At 39.2% G+C, this 17246-nt stretch overlaps 2 protein-coding genes across 3 annotated transcripts; both read left to right on the top strand.

The window, feature by feature from the left end:
* Positions 1-649: 649 nt before the first annotated feature.
* tfip11 (tuftelin interacting protein 11) lies at positions 650-5987 on the top strand. Its single transcript, XM_061729971.1, has 15 exons — positions 650-775; positions 1749-1956; positions 2055-2217; positions 2323-2479; positions 2613-2740; positions 2877-3038; positions 3222-3413; positions 3548-3727; positions 3819-3953; positions 4062-4165; positions 4264-4432; positions 4556-4799; positions 4910-5052; positions 5170-5335; positions 5486-5987. Exons 2-15 carry the CDS (start codon positions 1751-1753, stop codon positions 5830-5832), a joined length of 2496 nt encoding a protein of 831 aa, XP_061585955.1. The 5' UTR covers positions 650-775; positions 1749-1750; the 3' UTR covers positions 5833-5987.
* A 345-nt stretch (positions 5988-6332) lies between these two features.
* Positions 6333-16763, top strand: thoc5 (THO complex 5). 2 transcript variants are annotated; one of them, XM_061729077.1, is made up of 20 exons: positions 6333-6437; positions 6653-6754; positions 9525-9668; positions 10343-10456; positions 10828-10925; positions 11027-11173; positions 11272-11386; positions 11567-11699; positions 11786-11863; positions 12043-12086; positions 12863-12962; positions 14749-14857; positions 14947-15048; positions 15151-15247; positions 15336-15447; positions 15528-15631; positions 15731-15818; positions 15898-16013; positions 16139-16329; positions 16556-16763. In XM_061729077.1, exons 2-20 carry the CDS (start codon positions 6659-6661, stop codon positions 16617-16619), a joined length of 2052 nt encoding a protein of 683 aa, XP_061585061.1. In that variant the 5' UTR covers positions 6333-6437; positions 6653-6658; the 3' UTR covers positions 16620-16763. The 2 variants fall into 2 exon arrangements, with proteins under 2 accessions (XP_061585061.1, XP_061585062.1); XM_061729078.1 differs by having other exon boundaries at positions 6347-6418.
* Positions 16764-17246: the final 483 nt, after the last annotated feature.

Below are 17246 nucleotides of genomic sequence, written 5' to 3'. Positions count from 1 at the left end.
CCTCACACACACACTCTTTCCAAATGTTTCTTTTTTTTCTTCATTATGACAATTGTATAATGTCATCCGTTATGTTTTTTGTTTTTAAGTTTGTTATGTCTGTTATTCAAATATATTAATACATTCATTAATATGCTATACTGTATTTTGTATTGTGTATATTGTGTGTGTGTGTATATATATATATATATATATATATATATATATATATATATATATATATATATATATATATATATATATATATATATATATATATATATATATATATATATATATGTGTATATGTGTGTGTATATATGTGTATATATATATATGTGTATACCTGAATAGCATAACCAGTAGTGTGACTACCTGCAGAACGTATTTTACCATGAAAGCCTGCATTCTTAACGTACATCGAGCATCCTGTATCATAGCTACATGTCTGCCGTTTGTAACAAAGCAAACCGCGTGAAAATCGGTTGAAAATTAAGTGAGTTATAGTTATTTTACTTATGCATACACCTCCTTCCTCAATAGAAGTGAACGCACTGGAGTCAAAGCGCCACCGATCCAAGATGGCGGCCACTCCCGACGTTCTCAGGCAGTCAATGCGGCGTCTATGTATATATGTCTATGTTGTAAAGTGTTGCTGCACCACTCTGAACCGGAAGTACTCGTGTGTTCGTGCGTCGCACGAAAACCCCTCTTTCGGTTGCGAGTTTACTCTTATAACGAGATGAACGCGGATATGTAATTAATCTCTACGCCGGACAATTACATAATATTTCCGGTAAGATCGATGAAACAAACCCATTATTTCCTACGACGTACTGTTTTCTTGAACAGGGAGCAACTGTGGCCACGTCGGGTAGCCGACGTTAGCTTTGATCTGTCCCCTTTTTAACCATCACTAATACATCATTTGTATATATCTTGTTTAAATTGAATCATGTTATATAATGTATGCACTTTTCGTGCATACATTAACCAGATTTAGTTAAGCGGTAACTGATCTTGACTATATCTCAGTGAGCGGCATAAAACTCTGAATGTACAGGAGAAGATTAAGATTAAGATTCCCAGAATATTCAAATTTTTTGAGATAGGATATTTGAGTTTTCTTAAACTGTAAGCCATGATCAGCAATATTAAAATAATAAAAGGCTTGCAATATTTCAGTTGATTTGTAATGAATCCAGAATATATGACATTTTTGTTTTTGTAATTGCATTACAGAAAATAAAGAACTTTATCACAATATTCTAATTTTCTGAGACAGTCCTGTAAATTACTGTTAGACTCGGTTCATCATATTTTCTCCGGGCAAGGCAAGTTTATTCGTATAGCCCAATTCAACACAAGGTAATTCAAAGTGCTTTACATCAACATTAAAAGCGGCAAGACACAATTAAATAGTAAATAACAAATAAAATGATAAGAAAAGAGGTAAAATAATAAAAAGCACAAGTTGTTAAAAAGTAAGGGCAGTAGAGTACAGCAGGTAAAACAGTAATGTTTTTAGGCCTGATTTAAAGGAGCTGACAGTTGGAGCAGACCTCAGGTCTACAGGAAGTTTGTTCCACCATGAGGAGCAGAATAACTGGCCTCACCTTGCTTGGTCCAGAGCTTTTAGTCACAATAATTACGTAGCTCAGATAGAAAAGTATACATTTGTATCATTTGGTGTTTTCATATTTACTTTCATATTTACTCTATTGTCGGTTGGCATTCTTAAACACCATGTGATTTTATTTGTTTTTCAGAGATGTCTATGTCTCATCTTTATGGTCGGAGAGAGGAGGAGGATGAAGGGGTGGAGGTGGAGAGCTTTGAGGTGACTGACTGGGATCTGGCCAATGAGTTCAACCCAGAGCGCCACAGATTCAGACAGACTAAAGAGCAGGCCACCTATGGTATCTGGGCTGAAAGAGATTCAGATGAAGATGAGAGACCCAGCTTTGGTGGCAAACGGTAGCATTTGGATTTATTTTTGCCTTTGACTATAACTTCAGCCATAAGGAGGAAAATAAAGAGATTCATATTTATGATTTTTTTTTTCTCATCGCTAGATCTAAAGATTACACAACTCCGGTGAACTTTGTTAGTGCTGGTTTGCGTAAGTCTGCAGCTGAGGAGAAACAGCAAAAAGAAGAAGGATCAGATGATTCTGATGAAGATGCTCCTGCACCACCTCCCCCTCCTCGTGGTGGCGCACCCAAAAAGCTTCAAATGGTAAAGTCTTCTTATGTGTGTATATTTTAGTCATTGGTGAGTCATTTATTCACAGAATAGTTCATAAATAATGTCATGAAAGCATTTATTTACTTTTTTTATTAGGGCAATTTCCGTGGGAATCAGTCACAGCGGTTTGCAGGTGGTGTGCAGTCTGGACAAGGCATTGGAAGCTGGGAGAAGCACACAAAGGGAATTGGACAAAAGCTTCTGCAGAAAATGGGATACCAGCCAGGAAAAGGCCTGGGCAAAAATGCTCAAGGTAGGTAGAGCTGATGAGGTTAAGCTTATTTCTATATATGTTTTTTTTTTTATTTATTTATTCAATATTAGGAGTAATTCAAGGTGGTCGATGACAATAACAGAAAAATGACAGTGCTCTTTCATCGCTGCAGGTATTATTAACCCCATTGAGGCCAAGCTTCGTAAAGGAAAGGGTGCGGTGGGTGCATATGGCAATGAGCGAACCCAACAGAGTCTTCAGGACTTTCCTGTAGCTGACTCGGAAGACGAGGAGGAAAAGGTAAAACATTGTCAGCAATTGACTTTTCCCACACTTTTCCATGTACACTGTCTATCTTCACCTTTTTGTGATTGAGTTTATCACTGATATTATACCGAAGGGTTATTGTGAGTTTTTTCAATATTTGTTGCTGTAGGAGTTTCGGAAGGAGCTAGGTCAGTGGCGTAAGGATCCTGCGGGATCTGGGGCAAAGAAGAAACCCAAGTACTCATACAGAACTGCAGATGAACTGAAAGCTAAAGGCAAAATTGCAGGTCGGAGCACAACAGCAAGTGCAGGAGAGCTGGCACAAGTTAAGGTATGTTTTCGTATTGCATCACCACATCTTTGGTATTGGTATTTTATCAAGCTTTAGGAACTTCTTGGATTTATTGCATTCAATACAAAACCAAGTGGATAAAGTTTTATGCCAGTCTAAGTACATTGATGTTTGCTATTTTTCTTTTTAACCCTGTTTATTCTGTGTCTCTTGCTTTCAAAGGTAATAGATATGACTGGAAGAGAGCAAAAAGTTTACTACAGTTACAGTCAGATATCTAACAAGCACAGTGTTCCTGATGAAACAACACCGAGCATGTCCACTCGGGATCAGAAGGGATCCGGTTTTGGTCTACCTGAGCTGGAGCACAATCTACAGTTGTTGATAGATCTCACAGAACAGGACATATTGCAGGTAAAATTAAACTTTTCTATGTGTTAGATATCAATTGGACTAACACTTTTTTTTAGATCAACAGCTCAACACCTCATTTCAAGTTTGGTATGGTTTCTAAGATCTGTTTCCTTTCTTTTTGGAATCTTTGTTAGTCTGCCCGACGTCTGCAGCATGAAAAGGATGTAGTTGTGTCTCTTAGCCATGAGTCAAGAGCATTGCAGAGCAGACTGGATACAGAGAAAGATGCTATCCAGAGAATGGAGGCCGTACTTGCGCTGGTGGAGTGTTTTCCTTCTGGCGAGACGGCACCAGGAGAGGGACCCACCTTACAGGTTTATGTTATAGAAGTTTCAGTCATCAGAGTGTTTAACTGTTCCGACTCTGTTTTCATATTCAGATGTGCTTTTTCTCTTCTCTGTTTAGGAGTGTGCCCGGATCTTTGACACCTTACAAACTGATTATTATGAAGAATACAAGACAATGGGATTGGGTGACCTGGCTGTGGCTGTTGTTCATCCTTTGCTTAAAGAGAGACTTTCTTCATGGGACCCTCTAAAGGTATTATTTTTAACGTTTCTTGGTTTAAAAAACAAGTATGCTCATGTTTTTTGTTTTTTTTATCATCGATAATTGAGCTACTATTTCTTTTTTCCCTATTTCTTTTAGGACAGCTCTTTTTGTCTGGAAGACATCGGTCAGTGGAGAGTAGTTCTTGAATCCAGAGACCTTCACTCCAGTGGCCCAGGTTCTAATATGGACCCTTACCACAGGTCAGTTTAAACACACATTAAGCTATATCTATGTATTTGTGTGAATGTATTGTTTTTGATTGTGTTTTTTAACTGTATGTGTTTATGAAATGTTCCAGACTGTTGTGGGAGGTGTGGATCCCTGTGATGCGATCTTGTGTGTCCGGCTGGCAGCCTCGTATGGTGGGTCCTATGGTGGACTGTGTGGAAATGTGGGCTGCTCTTCTACCACTCTGGATCTTAGATCACCTGTTGGAGCAGCTTATCTTACCTCGACTACAGCGAGAGGCAAGACAAAGATACTCAGATAAAGACAATTTCACACTCATGTGTATTTGGTTTTATACTTTTATCGGCATCAGACGTGTGGTTATAATTAGTGAGACTTTCTTTACATTTATTTTTTGATAGGTGGATAGCTGGAACCCTTTAACTGACACAGTCCCAATCCACTCATGGATCCACCCTTGGCTGCCTCTACTCCAGTCACGTTTAGAGCCTCTTTACCCACCAATAAGGAGCAAACTATCCAATGCTTTGCAGCGTTGGCATCCCAGTGACGCCTCGGCTCGTCTCATCCTACAGCCATGGAAAAATGTCTTCACAGCAGGTGCATGGGAAGCTTTCATGGTGAAAAACATCATCCCTAAGCTAGGTATGTCTTCATTACTGGAAATTAACAATACTAAAGCCGAAGGTGAAAATATTATTGCGTATACTGTTCCTGGGGTTTCTTCATGTGATGATCTCTGTTGTCTGCCACAGCATTATGCCTGGAAGAGCTGGTCATCAACCCTCACCAGCAGCAGATGGAGCCATTTCACTGGGTGATGGACTGGGAGGGCATGCTGTCTCCCTCCAGCCTGATGTCCCTGCTGGACAAAAACTTTTTCACAAAATGGTTGCAGGTCAGTTAATGTACTTTAACAGAAATACATATAGAGACTAAACAAAAATACATTATTATGTTATTTACATGGTAAGCCCTTTGTAAATTTGTATATCTGTTTTTTTGTTGGTTACAGGTTCTGTGTTCATGGCTGAGCAACAGTCCTAACTATGAGGAAATCACTAAATGGTATCTTGGTTGGAAAAGCATGTTTAGTGACGTCTTGTTGGCACAGCCCCTCATTAAAGAGAAATTCAATGAAGCTTTGGACATCATGAATCGGGCAGTGTCTTCAGGAATGGGTTGGTATCCACATAATATAAGGATACAAAGTGTACACATGAAAATTAAATGGTTGTCTTGTTTTAAAACATGGTAATATAGCACAGATTTTTTTTTTTCCTCTTGTCCTCGATTTTACAAAAACATATTGTCTTTTTCCATGTTCACAGGTGGATATATGCAACCCGGTGCAAGAGAGAACATTGCCTATCTCACACAGACGGAGAGACGGAAGGACTTCCAGTATGAAGCGTTGCAGGAGCGCAGGGATGCTGAGACTGTGGCTCATAGGGGCATCAGCGCTGGTGTACCAACTAACTTTAAAGATCTTATCCAAACTAAGGCAGAGGAGAACAACATTGTCTTCATGCCTTTAGTAGCCAAACGACATGAGGGTAAACAGCTGTACACATTTGGACGCATTGTTATCTACATAGACAGAGGGGTTGTCTTTGTACAAGGAGAGAAGACTTGGGTGCCCACATCTTTGCAGAGTTTGATAGATATGGCAAAATGAGCATGGGCAGATTGAATCTTTGGCCTCCCAAATGTAAAAAGACAAAACTAGAGCACCGTTTGGTCTTTATGTAAGTTTCATTCACTGATTATTTGTCATGTGTCTTTCCAAATGTACGAAATGTTAAATCTGTGAATAAATGATTTTTGAGTTTATCTGCTTTTCTTTGTTGCTGTGTTTATCAGGCCTGGATTTAAAATTAGCACACATTAATATATATATATATATATATATATATATATATATATATATATATATATATATATATATATATATATATAGTGTATGTATGTATGTATGTGTGTGTGTGTGTGTGTATATATATATATATATATATATATATATATATATATATATAATGTATGTATGTATGTGTGTGTGTGTGTGTGTGTGTGTGTGTATATATATATATATATATATATATATATATATATATATATATAGATATTACAAATATAATATATATGTAACTTCCGCTCGCTCGTTCGCTTTTTGGCTCGCGGGGCTTCCGTAGAAGTGCTTTGTTATATCCTCACCCACAATCCCCCGTGTACTTGTTTGAGTTCACGATCTAGCGATTTCAAAGGTATTTTTGCACAGACTAGGTATGTGAATGTCCATTTATATCAAGGATATATGCCAAACGTTTGGTAACTAATATTAAATATGCGTTTATTAGCCTTACAATCTAAAGGTTGTTAGTTGTAGAGCCTGCTTTAGCTACAACCGGCTAAAGTGCTAACAGTAGCTAGTATGCTAACGTGAGGATTTTGCATCATGTGTTTTTATTCAGTTTCGTAATCCCATGTTTTAAATCCAGACACTAATGTCCGAAGCCTTAAAGAAACGGAAGTCGAAGGTTCTCCGGAGTGAAGGAGGAACCGCGGAGATGAAGCGAGGTCGAGGGGAGCTGGAGCAGCAGGTACCGACCAGCCGGGGGAGTGGGGAGGAACATGTAAAAACACATAAAACAATGAATGTGACCAAGTGACCAAACTTACTTAGGATTTTTGAAAAGATCCATGTCTGTAGATTATATTTTGGTATGATAACCCTTCCTGAGTGGCAGCTGGATCATAGTTATCAGCTCATGAAGTCACCCAGCCCCTTCAGAAAATTACACTATAGATGCTGGTGCATATCCTGGTTTAGAATGTACAGGATATCTGTCAATGTTTCACAATATTGTCTTTGGTATCATTTTAAAGGGGATCTTTTAAGCATTCATTCAAGCTAAGATGTGAATCTTTCTGACCAACATAGAGGTCACTGCAGCTCTTTAAACTATAAACAACACACATTTTTACACAATTTTCGCCTAAATGATATACTATCTTTTAGCCCTGTGTCATCTAGGAACAACAGAGACACAAAATACAAAAACTGGAATACTCACAGGACCATAAGGATTCAGGAAATGTATAATATACCCCTAGTATATCATTGTTACAGGTCATTGTGAGCCTTAAACTAGAAGAGCCTCATTAGGCTCCTATGAAACTATAACAGCCGCTAGGCTAATGTCACAAACTGGTCTTTATCATGCAAATACAGGACATAAAGATACCACAATGAGATAAAGAATCAGCTTAGTTGTATAAACATTACAGACACAAAATACAAAAAAAAATACAAAAACTGGAATACTCACAGGACCATAAGGATCCAGGAAATGTATAATACACCCAATTTAGAATCATCAATTAATCTGAAGGGGGTGGGTGACTTCATGAGCTGATAACTAATATGATACAGCTGCCACTCAGGACGGGTTATCATACCAAAATATCATCTACAGACATGGATATTTTCAAAAATCATAAGTAAGTTTGGTCACCTTGAGTGGTACTGATATCTGGTCTGGCCCATGGACTATACGGCGTAGGGTACGCGTCGACGCGCAACGTAATGCGGAACCATAAATCAGCCTTAAGGTGTTGGGATGCACTGTGACTGGACAAGCACCGAGAAGCTCGGTTGTAGCTTGATCCTCAAGTAGGAATAAAATAACGTGGACTCTGACAGGTTTTTTTAAACAGTTATGTGTACTTTACAGTAAAATGTATATTAAGTTAATTCATTTAAAGCGACACTACGTAACTTTTCCACCTTAATATCATATTTCCAGAGTCATTGTGATGGAACATCAACTTCCAACAGGTTTAATAACACCTCTGTCATGGTCTGAGGGGGTCTGTATCGCCTTCACTGGCACTATGTAACTTTGAGGAGCATGGTAGGAACCCTGCCACACTAAAAAACTACACATTTTTACGGCTTTGACTGCTTTACGGCATACGTCACTTCCCCCTCCTTCCCGATTCGCAGTCGAGACGAAAATGGGCGGGGCGTGGAGCTCAGAGCTCAGGAGAAGCTGGTAACCCGTTGCTGCTGCAGCAGCTCCACACAACAGACGTGGGGAAAAGATCCTAATGTTTTAACTTTTCACCGGTTTCCTGCTCGGAGGCAGAACCACGCAGGCCAAGGATCTGATATAACAGAGTAAAAGAGTGAAAGAGTCGTCGGCTCGCTTTGGATCGCGGCTGTAACGACCAAACACACAGTAAAGCCTGATTTATGGTTCTGCGTTAAATCGACGCAGACGGCGTAGGGTACGTGGCGACGCGCAACGTACGGTGCGTGTCGCCGCGAAACACATGGGTCTTCAGTAGGGATATGGATCCAGACCGTTAATAATCATTATTTTCTCCATATACCGCTCCCTGGCTTCCTTGTTTAAGGTATCCCGGTAAATTCCAGTTCCTTTCCAGCAGTTTAACATCTTTTTTTTGCGTTCCTTCTGTTCACTTGGTGAAACAGAAAAGCGTCCTGTCTTCTCTCATCAAAACAAATGCAGCGACGGGACAGGAGTTTTCCGGCAGTACGCGCTGGTGCTCATGGGAAACGTAGTGTTCTTTCTGGTAAAACACTACCGATTTTGTCCACAAGATGCCGCCAAACTCAGAAAAGCTGAAAGTTACGTTGTGCTGCTTTAAAAGAGAAAAAAAATTAAGAAGCGACCTAAATAGTTACACAAATTTGCTAAACGCTTCGTATATATGCAATGGATCATCCAACAGCACCATATGTTCCAAATCCTGATTTGAGTCAGGTTCCTTTCAGTGTAAATGATAACTATATTATTACAAACCTCTAAAGTTTACGTTAACACCACAGGGAAATCCACACCCTGTCTGCACACTAAGTTTGATTGTTATGCACGTAAAGCCTTATGAGGCATGAACATGTGCACCATTTAACCAATATTGACTTCATTGTGCATACTGTCTTCAAGCACTGCATGTTGTATTTTACCATCTAAGTGTGAACTGTGGGGAGTTGATCATATTAGTTCTTAGCAATATAAAGTTATGAATCTAGTCTATAGTTCTAGATATTTTTTTTTTCCTAACCTAAGTTAATTGCTTTACTCAGCAACCTCTAGAATAATTGTCCTTATTTCAGCCTAAACACTTTTTGGATTTCCTCACTTCAGAAAAAGTGTGCCTAAGGTGAACTGGGCCTGAAAAAGTGGGCACAGACCATGGAGTCGGGGATGTCTATATCACTTTAGACAGTTTTTAAAACTTAGACAGTTTTAAAATGTATGTAATTTTGTTGATTTGCGTGCATGCGTGCGCGCGTGCGCGCGTATGCAGACTCACTCATAGGTTTTTCTTTTTCTCGTATAGGATGTACGGGTCTATAATGAGGAGGGGGAGCTGGATGCTAGAGACCCTGAGCAAGACTATTTGCAGTACAAGGAATCATGTGAGAGTCTGGCCAGGCTCATGAATGAGATTCAGGAGCTGAAAGCCAATGGAGCCAAAGAAGGGGTGAGAATCACACCTTCAAGATATACACCCAAGCATGTTCATCCTTATATTCTCTGTAATGATGAGTTCATATTTAAGAATTATTGAACTTATGGTGGTGTGCTATTTTTTTCAGTATTTTACAATATTCATTTTGTGCAAGACAAGTCATATAACCACATTAACATCGAAGATATTTATTCTCACATTTTTATTTCTACAGTTGCTTTTCACATATATCATTAACAAAATGATTTATTAAGTTTTGCTGAAATGTGCTCTCAAAACTAAAAAGCATGTATAGCACTAATTGCTGCATGTCCTTTAAGGCAAGTTCAAAGTCACGATTTGGTGGGTTATCGGTGTTTATTATGTAATTTATCTTCACAGGCTGAAACAACTTCCAGCAACCATTTACTGACTATTTTACAAGCGGGAATTAAAAACTTTTTTGCAAAGGCATTTATTTTCTTTATCCATTCAAGACGTCATCATTGCTTTGGTATTAAATAACCCTTTGTATAAACTATTGTGTATGGTTTTGGTGGGTATTTTTGCAGCATGTTCTGATGGATCTGAGCTGGGCATTTCATACTTCCATGTTGATGCTACACCTACTTGGCATGCAATGGCATAGTAATGGTGTGGACTCTGCAAAAATGGCTTTAAAGTTTCAACAAGTTGTTTCTTCTCAGTGCGCAGAGGTCGAGCAGAGACGTATGCAGAGCTGCATCCACTTCATGAATCTGAAAAAACTCAACCGTCTGGCTCATATGCGACTAAAGAGAGGCAGAGACCAGACACATGAGGTAACTCTCACGCAACCCTTTAGTGCTGTTCATGAGATATCAAGATAAACACTTCAATTAACACTGTTCTATTCATTTAATTAAATCAAGTTACTTCTGTGGTGACCAAGAAAAGCCTTTTTCTTTCACTACAAAGCTGCAGTAGATGCTGCAGTCTCCAAGGGAAGCTTTTATATCCTTGGGTTTGTTTGTTAATATTTTGAGTGTAGTACCTAGTACCCTAGATTTTATTTTAACTTAATGGGTATTCTTCCAGGAGCCTGGTTTGGAGGATTAGCATATTTATAAATAAATATTTATTGTTTTTTGCAGGTTCCAGGTGCTTTTTTCAAACTGGCTTTGCAAACACTGAATTATTTTTCTGTCCTCAGGCAAAACAAAAAGTGGATGTGCTGCATCTTCAGTTACAAAACCTGCTTTATGAAGTCATGCATCTTCAGAAGGAAATCAGCAAGTGTCTAGAGTTCAAGTTAGTACATAATATTTTGTTCTGCCATTCTTGTTGCATGTGGAGATTTTTTAGTAACGTGTGATCATAGTGGTTATTAACCGATCTTTCCTCTGACTCAGGTCTAAGCATGAAGACATAGACTTGGTGAGTGAAGAGGAGTTTTACCAGGATGCCCCACAGGAGATTTCTAGGCCTCGCCTCACAAAAAATGATCCTCACCAGCTCACACTGGCCCGGCTGGACTGGGAGCTTGAACAGAGGATGAGGTACAAAACAGTTCTCCTATAGCTTGCTGTGATTCTTCTGTTTGCACTATTTTATGTGGTGTGCTGAGCATTTTATAAGCATTTGCCTTCGGATACAGGTTGGCAGAGAAATACAAGGAATCACAAGCAACAAAGGAGAAAATTCAGAAGAGCATTGAGGTGAAGAAGGAGCATCTGACAAGCTTGCAGCCAGGACTCAATGCTATCATGCAGGTAAGAGGCTTCAGCTGCTGAATTTTGAAAAGAACCAATGATGTGTTTAGGTTACACTGATTTATTTTGTTATGTGTGATAATAAGTTTGTGATAAGCTTAGAGATAATGATAAGGATAATTTCTTACTAAGACGAAGTCAGCCACAAATTAACACCTGCATATTGTTTTGTCTTTGAAGGCATCTATCCCAGTGCAGGATTACCTGTCCATGCCATTTGAACAGACCCAGAAACAGACAGAGGTTTCCCCCCACCTGCCTCCGCCCCTCTATGTGCTGTTTGTTCAAGCAAATGCATATGGCCAGGCCTGTGGTGAGCAGTATACCATACTGCAACATTAAATGGAGCTTATAATTTAAGCTGCGTTTATAAACGGTTCATTTTTGTCCCCATTTCAGACAAGAACCTGTGTGTGTCCATCAGTGGTGATGTGGATGAGGCCAAGGCTCTGTCCAAACCTCCAGATGATTCACAGGGTACTAACACACGCAGTACTAATACCTTGCCTCACCTCATACAAAACTAGATTTGTTGACCAGTTCATTTCTCAGTCATCTGTTTCCAAGTTGTTAGATTTGTTATGGCCATATTCTCTGTATTATAAAAGCAGAAAAAACGCACCCACAACCATTTTATGTATTTTGGTTTCACCCAGATGATGAGAGTGATTCAGATGCAGAAGAGGAGCAAGAGAAAACGGTGAGTACAAGGCCTTTATTCAGGCAGCTTACACACACACACATAATGGCCATTCCTCCACTGGACACAAACTGGTCCTAAATTTCTTGGTGTCTCATACTGCGGTTTGCCGCATTAGGGAAGGAGAGCTTTCGTTCAATTGATGCATTCAAAGTGGCAATAGGGGACTCTGGGAAATATTTGCCAAGAATGGCGAGCTGACTGTAACCTGAGTCTATGTGGGACTTGCACATTCAGTAGCAGACCAATGCTCACTTTTTTTGTCTGGAAGACTTGCTGACAGGATGTGAATGTAGTTTTTGAATGAATCTGTGTTCTTCAGTCTCTTGGGTTAGTATGATTAAGTTATTTGTTTGCAGCCTCTGCCCTTTTCACGTTTACAACAATAATTCATCTGAAACATTTTTTTTCTTCACTTTTCTGCATTTTGCAAGCCATTTATTTGAATTTTCTCACGCAGTTACTAATTTTAGAGGGCCAAGATGCTATGAATGCCACATCACTATAACATTGGTGCGTGTCTGCCATTGGTTTCCTAGACAGATTTAAATGTTCCCAGTTTGATTTGTTTTCTGATTGAATTCAGTGTCAATTTGAATAATGATTTTTCAGCTCGAGTCCCAATTTTGCTCAGATACAAAAGAGAAGAACAGATTTAGCTTCATTACTGTGGTCCTCTTGTAAGATGTATTTTATTGTAGTAAATACAAATTCTGCCTCTAATTTATTTGATATCTAATAGTGTGAAACACATTCCTGTTTTTTGTGTTTGACAGAAGAGAAGGCGGCCAACTACAGGAGGCCAGCTGGATGACAAACGACGAGAGATGCTGAAAAGGCACCCCCTGTCCTTATGCTTGGACCTCAAGTGCAAAGGTATTTCATTCTTTATGCTTGATAGCTTTATACAAGCTTTCACAAATTAAGGGACAGTTTTACTGTCTTGAGGAAATTACAGTGTGTTTTCAAATCATAAATTAAAGGCAATGTCCAACTCTGTGGGCCAGATTCCAAAGTAGCACTCAATCACATACTAAGGTGCAAAATGCAATTTTAGTAATGACCAGAAGGGTAAAGCAGGAGCAGTACAGATTACAGTTGCAAGCAAACAGAATTATAGGAATCAGGAGCCTGTAATTTACTAACAATTCAATTGTAGCTTGCTACTTGTCGCAAAACAGACCAGGCATAAAGCTAATTGTTAAGTTCAAAGAATTTAGGAAGTTGTCTTGCGCTTAAATAAAAGTTTGTGTATCAGGTCCACACCCTATTGAATTTATGAAAGGTCAATTAAAACAAGTAAATAAATCAAATGCAGAAAATGTTGTATGATTCTTTCTATTTGGATTCCAGGACGTCTTAGATTTACCCGTCACTCAGTAATGTAACTTGACAGTGAAAATATTCTAATAACATAACATCTTGTCAGCTTTTAAAATGAATTAAACATCAAAGGAGAATCTCTCCCTTCACAAAATCTCTGCCTGTGAATGCCCTTCCCTCTGCCTTATCGAGAAGAAAATTAAAGACATGCCTTTTTCCCTTTTTTTTTTTTTTTTTTTTCCTTTTTGGAGCTACATAAAATTGCAATCTGCAGTTAATTGTGATATATTTTTCTTTTCTTTTTAAAGCTCAATAAATCAATTAATAGTAATTAATTTTAAATATCTCCAGCCCTATCTCCAACCTTTGTACTGAAAGTGAATTCCATCATGGCCAGGTGCAAACATAACTGTGCCAATGCTTTTCAGGCACTAATGTACTGTTTGTACTGTATTTTAAACCTGCGTGCTCGTTGATATGAGAAAGAAGACGCATAGTTAGAAATAAAGACAAACAACATTTCTCTCTCATTGTGATTAGTTTATAAACCTGGACAATTTCTAATGCCAAAACAGAGTTCACACAGTTGCAAAGCGATTTGCATCTCAGTCTGCAATGTCTCTGCAGACAAATGTTTGCTGTCTTTGCAGGGCATGCGTCCAAATGTTTAATTTTCATTTGTCTTTCATTTCTTGTAACATGACCACGTCTCTGCTGTGCCATGTAGTAATTCTATACCTACTGAATAGTAGCTGAAAGCAAGTGTGACCCACTATACTGTGAAATGACAAAGCTTGACCCTTGTGTTCCCTCTGCTGGCAACCAAGGATATATAGTCACAGATTATGGCAAGATCTGCATTGCAGGCGTAACTCTACCTAAAATGGGAGTAGGGAGGGGAGGGAGAGAGGTGGTCTGCCGCACCTACAACATCTTGTAAGCATTTTCTCTCATCACTAGGCTCTCTTTTCACTAATGCTTTATTTTCCAGTCCCCCTCCCCTTCTCGGTTGCCTTTACAGCAATGAGCTGCAGCAGTATGTTTTATAGCAATAAGGTCAAAAGTGAGTAGTGCAGGTGTTAGAGTGACAGTGTATCACTGAGTTCAGTGGTGCTGCAGAGACCGGAGCAAGAAGCATCACCATCAGCATAATACGTGCTCCCTTGTGGTTGCTAGCTGCCATTGTGGCCACACCCTGTTATTACTCTCTAACACACTGCAGTGTGAAGTAAACCCAAAGGGGATATTGCTGGCAGGATTAATGAAAGTAGGATAGAGAGAGGATTAAGATAACAGTGAATTAGCTGATCGCCGTGCATTTTCCTCCTTGTCTCCACAGATGGCAGCATGCTCCATCTCTTCTTCTACTACCTGATGAATCTGAACATTATGACAGTCAAGACCAAGGTCTCTACCAACACCGACCTCACCACAGCCATCAGCGCAGGGTATGCTTGATGCAAGCATTTTATGGTCTGTCCTAAAGGGACCTTAATGTATATAATAAGTCTAATTATTATTTTTTTTCCATTTTCAGTGACCTTCTGAAGGAAGATACTCTCCTCAGCTGTCTCTACACTAATGATCAGGGGAGGGAAACTCCAAATCCAGCTAATCGCTACCAGTTTGACAAAGTCGGGTAAGGATGTCAAGTAATCAAAGTGAATAAATAATTGTGTACTGGATCACACCATTTAATTTAACAAAAATCGAACAAAATTGACCCATAATTTTGCTTTAGGATCATTTCCTTTGCCGATTATGTGGAAGATCTGGGATATCCCTACATGTGGGTTCAAAATCTTGGAGGACTGTGTTTTCCTAGTGACTCCTCAGAGGTGTGTTGGCATGAAGTGGTATCCTAGGAGAGCATAATTGTAGTATGGTAATATTTTACAACACTGGTTTATGTGGCTATATTTCCAGGGAGGACTTGTGGGCAGTTCCCTGAGTGCCAGTCACATGGAGTGCACCATGAAGCTTCTGAGGTCACGAGTCCTGTCCCGCTTGGCTCTGCACAAACAATTTGCCTCTTTAGGTGCGTTGCTAAATAATGTTGCATGATGAAGGCTCCAAATTGTACATTTCAGCTGAGGGCATTTGTGCTGCTTTTCTCAGAGCACAGCATCCTCCCAGTCTCCAGTGAGTGTCAGCACCTCTTTCCTGCCAAGATGATCTCCCATTTAGCACGCTGGACTACAATCAGCCAACAGGAGTACATGGTAGATGATTTAACAAAGAAAAAAACCTGCACCATTTCAGAAGTATTTATCAGAATTACAGATGATTCAGGTTAACTTACAATTTCTTATCTTATCAAGAGTCTTCTGTATACACGTCATGTAACTGATGCTGGGCTAGCAAAGGAGACGGATCTTTACTTTATGGCAGTGGTCGAAAGAGGCACAGGTACGTTGAATTATTCAACAAAATTGGGTGTTTTTATGAGGGTTTGAATTTGTTTTGAACATGCCTATTTTCTTCTTAGCTCGCCTCCAGGCCGCAGTGGTGCTGAGTCCCCGTTACCCAGTGGTCTCTCCTCTGTTCTCCCTCTCCCTCAGCTGGAAGGGAGAGTGTAGTGGGCGCACTGATGACAACCTTCGAGTATGAAATTTTTAAACTATTTATATCTTTAAAATATGTACACTGCTGCAGTTTTAGATTATGCTGCACCATTCAAGGATTTCACTGCTCTAACTTAACTTTTTAAATGTTTTTTTCATTTTTAGGCCATGGAGAGTGAAGTTAATGTGTTCAAAAATGAACTACAGGGACCACGTCCCGGACACCAGCTCCTCACCAATCAGCTTTTACGTCTGTGTGTCTGCCTGGATGTGTATTTGGAGACAGAAGGGCAGGATGATGGCGTGGAAGGACCTCGAGAGTTCCCCCGTGAAAAGATGTGCTTGCGCACAGTCAGGTAAGGAGTTTAGGGAAGAACTGGTACTTCGTAATTTTTAGTTTTCATCATTTAGAAAATAATTATTAAAAATATCTGGTCTTCAGCTGGTTTTACTGTATAGCAAATAGACTGGGGAAAAACATGGTACTTGCATTGCTATAGTTATGATAAAACCCAATGTAAATATACAGTATTTGACATTGACCATTAGTATTGACCATTACCTTTTTGTCTTTTATTTCAGGGGTCCAAATCGCTTGAAGCCATTCAAGTACAACAACCCTCAGGGCTTCTTCAGTCACCGTTAACTTGTTTATATATTTGTCCTTCACTCATTTAAAACGTTTAGGTGTCAAGGTTATCGTGGCTCTTTTGAAACACAAAGTATGTTTTATAAAATTTTGGAAAAGAAAATAAAACAAAACAACAATAAAACATGGTATTTTCATTAATGTTTGTGTGCCTGGTATTTTATGGCTCTGCTGCTTTCATTTTGTGCCATTTTTAATAATAATGATGATAATTTCCTTATACTGTCCCCTCTACCCTTGCCTCTCTTTGTACTGCTCTATTTATAGGTGTTGGAGCTTGCTGATTATTATGCCGTCGTGGTTCAATGCAGGAGTTTGCTGAGTCATTTCCACAGAGAATCAGGCTCATGGAGTGCAATCTTTTGCATATTGTGTGCAGTTAACCTTTAACCTCTCATTTATCATCCTGGCTTTAGTAATGTTAAAACATATTCTTGATGAGAGTATATGCTGATGAGTGTTACTTTCCCCTGCCTCTTTGTTTTTTATTTTATCACTAGTTAAACATGATGCAAGGCAGTCACGAATGTAAAACATTATAGCTAAAGCATGGATAAGAATTTAAGTAAATAAAAAGCGGGGACTGTTTGACCTTTTTCTCTGGTTTACAAAAGAATCTGCAGT

The sequence above is a fragment of the Cololabis saira genome, chromosome 9 (assembly GCF_033807715.1).
Source record: "Cololabis saira isolate AMF1-May2022 chromosome 9, fColSai1.1, whole genome shotgun sequence".
Classification (NCBI taxonomy): domain Eukaryota; kingdom Metazoa; phylum Chordata; class Actinopteri; order Beloniformes; family Belonidae; genus Cololabis; species Cololabis saira.
This window is presented reverse-complemented; position numbering and strand designations above follow the sequence as displayed.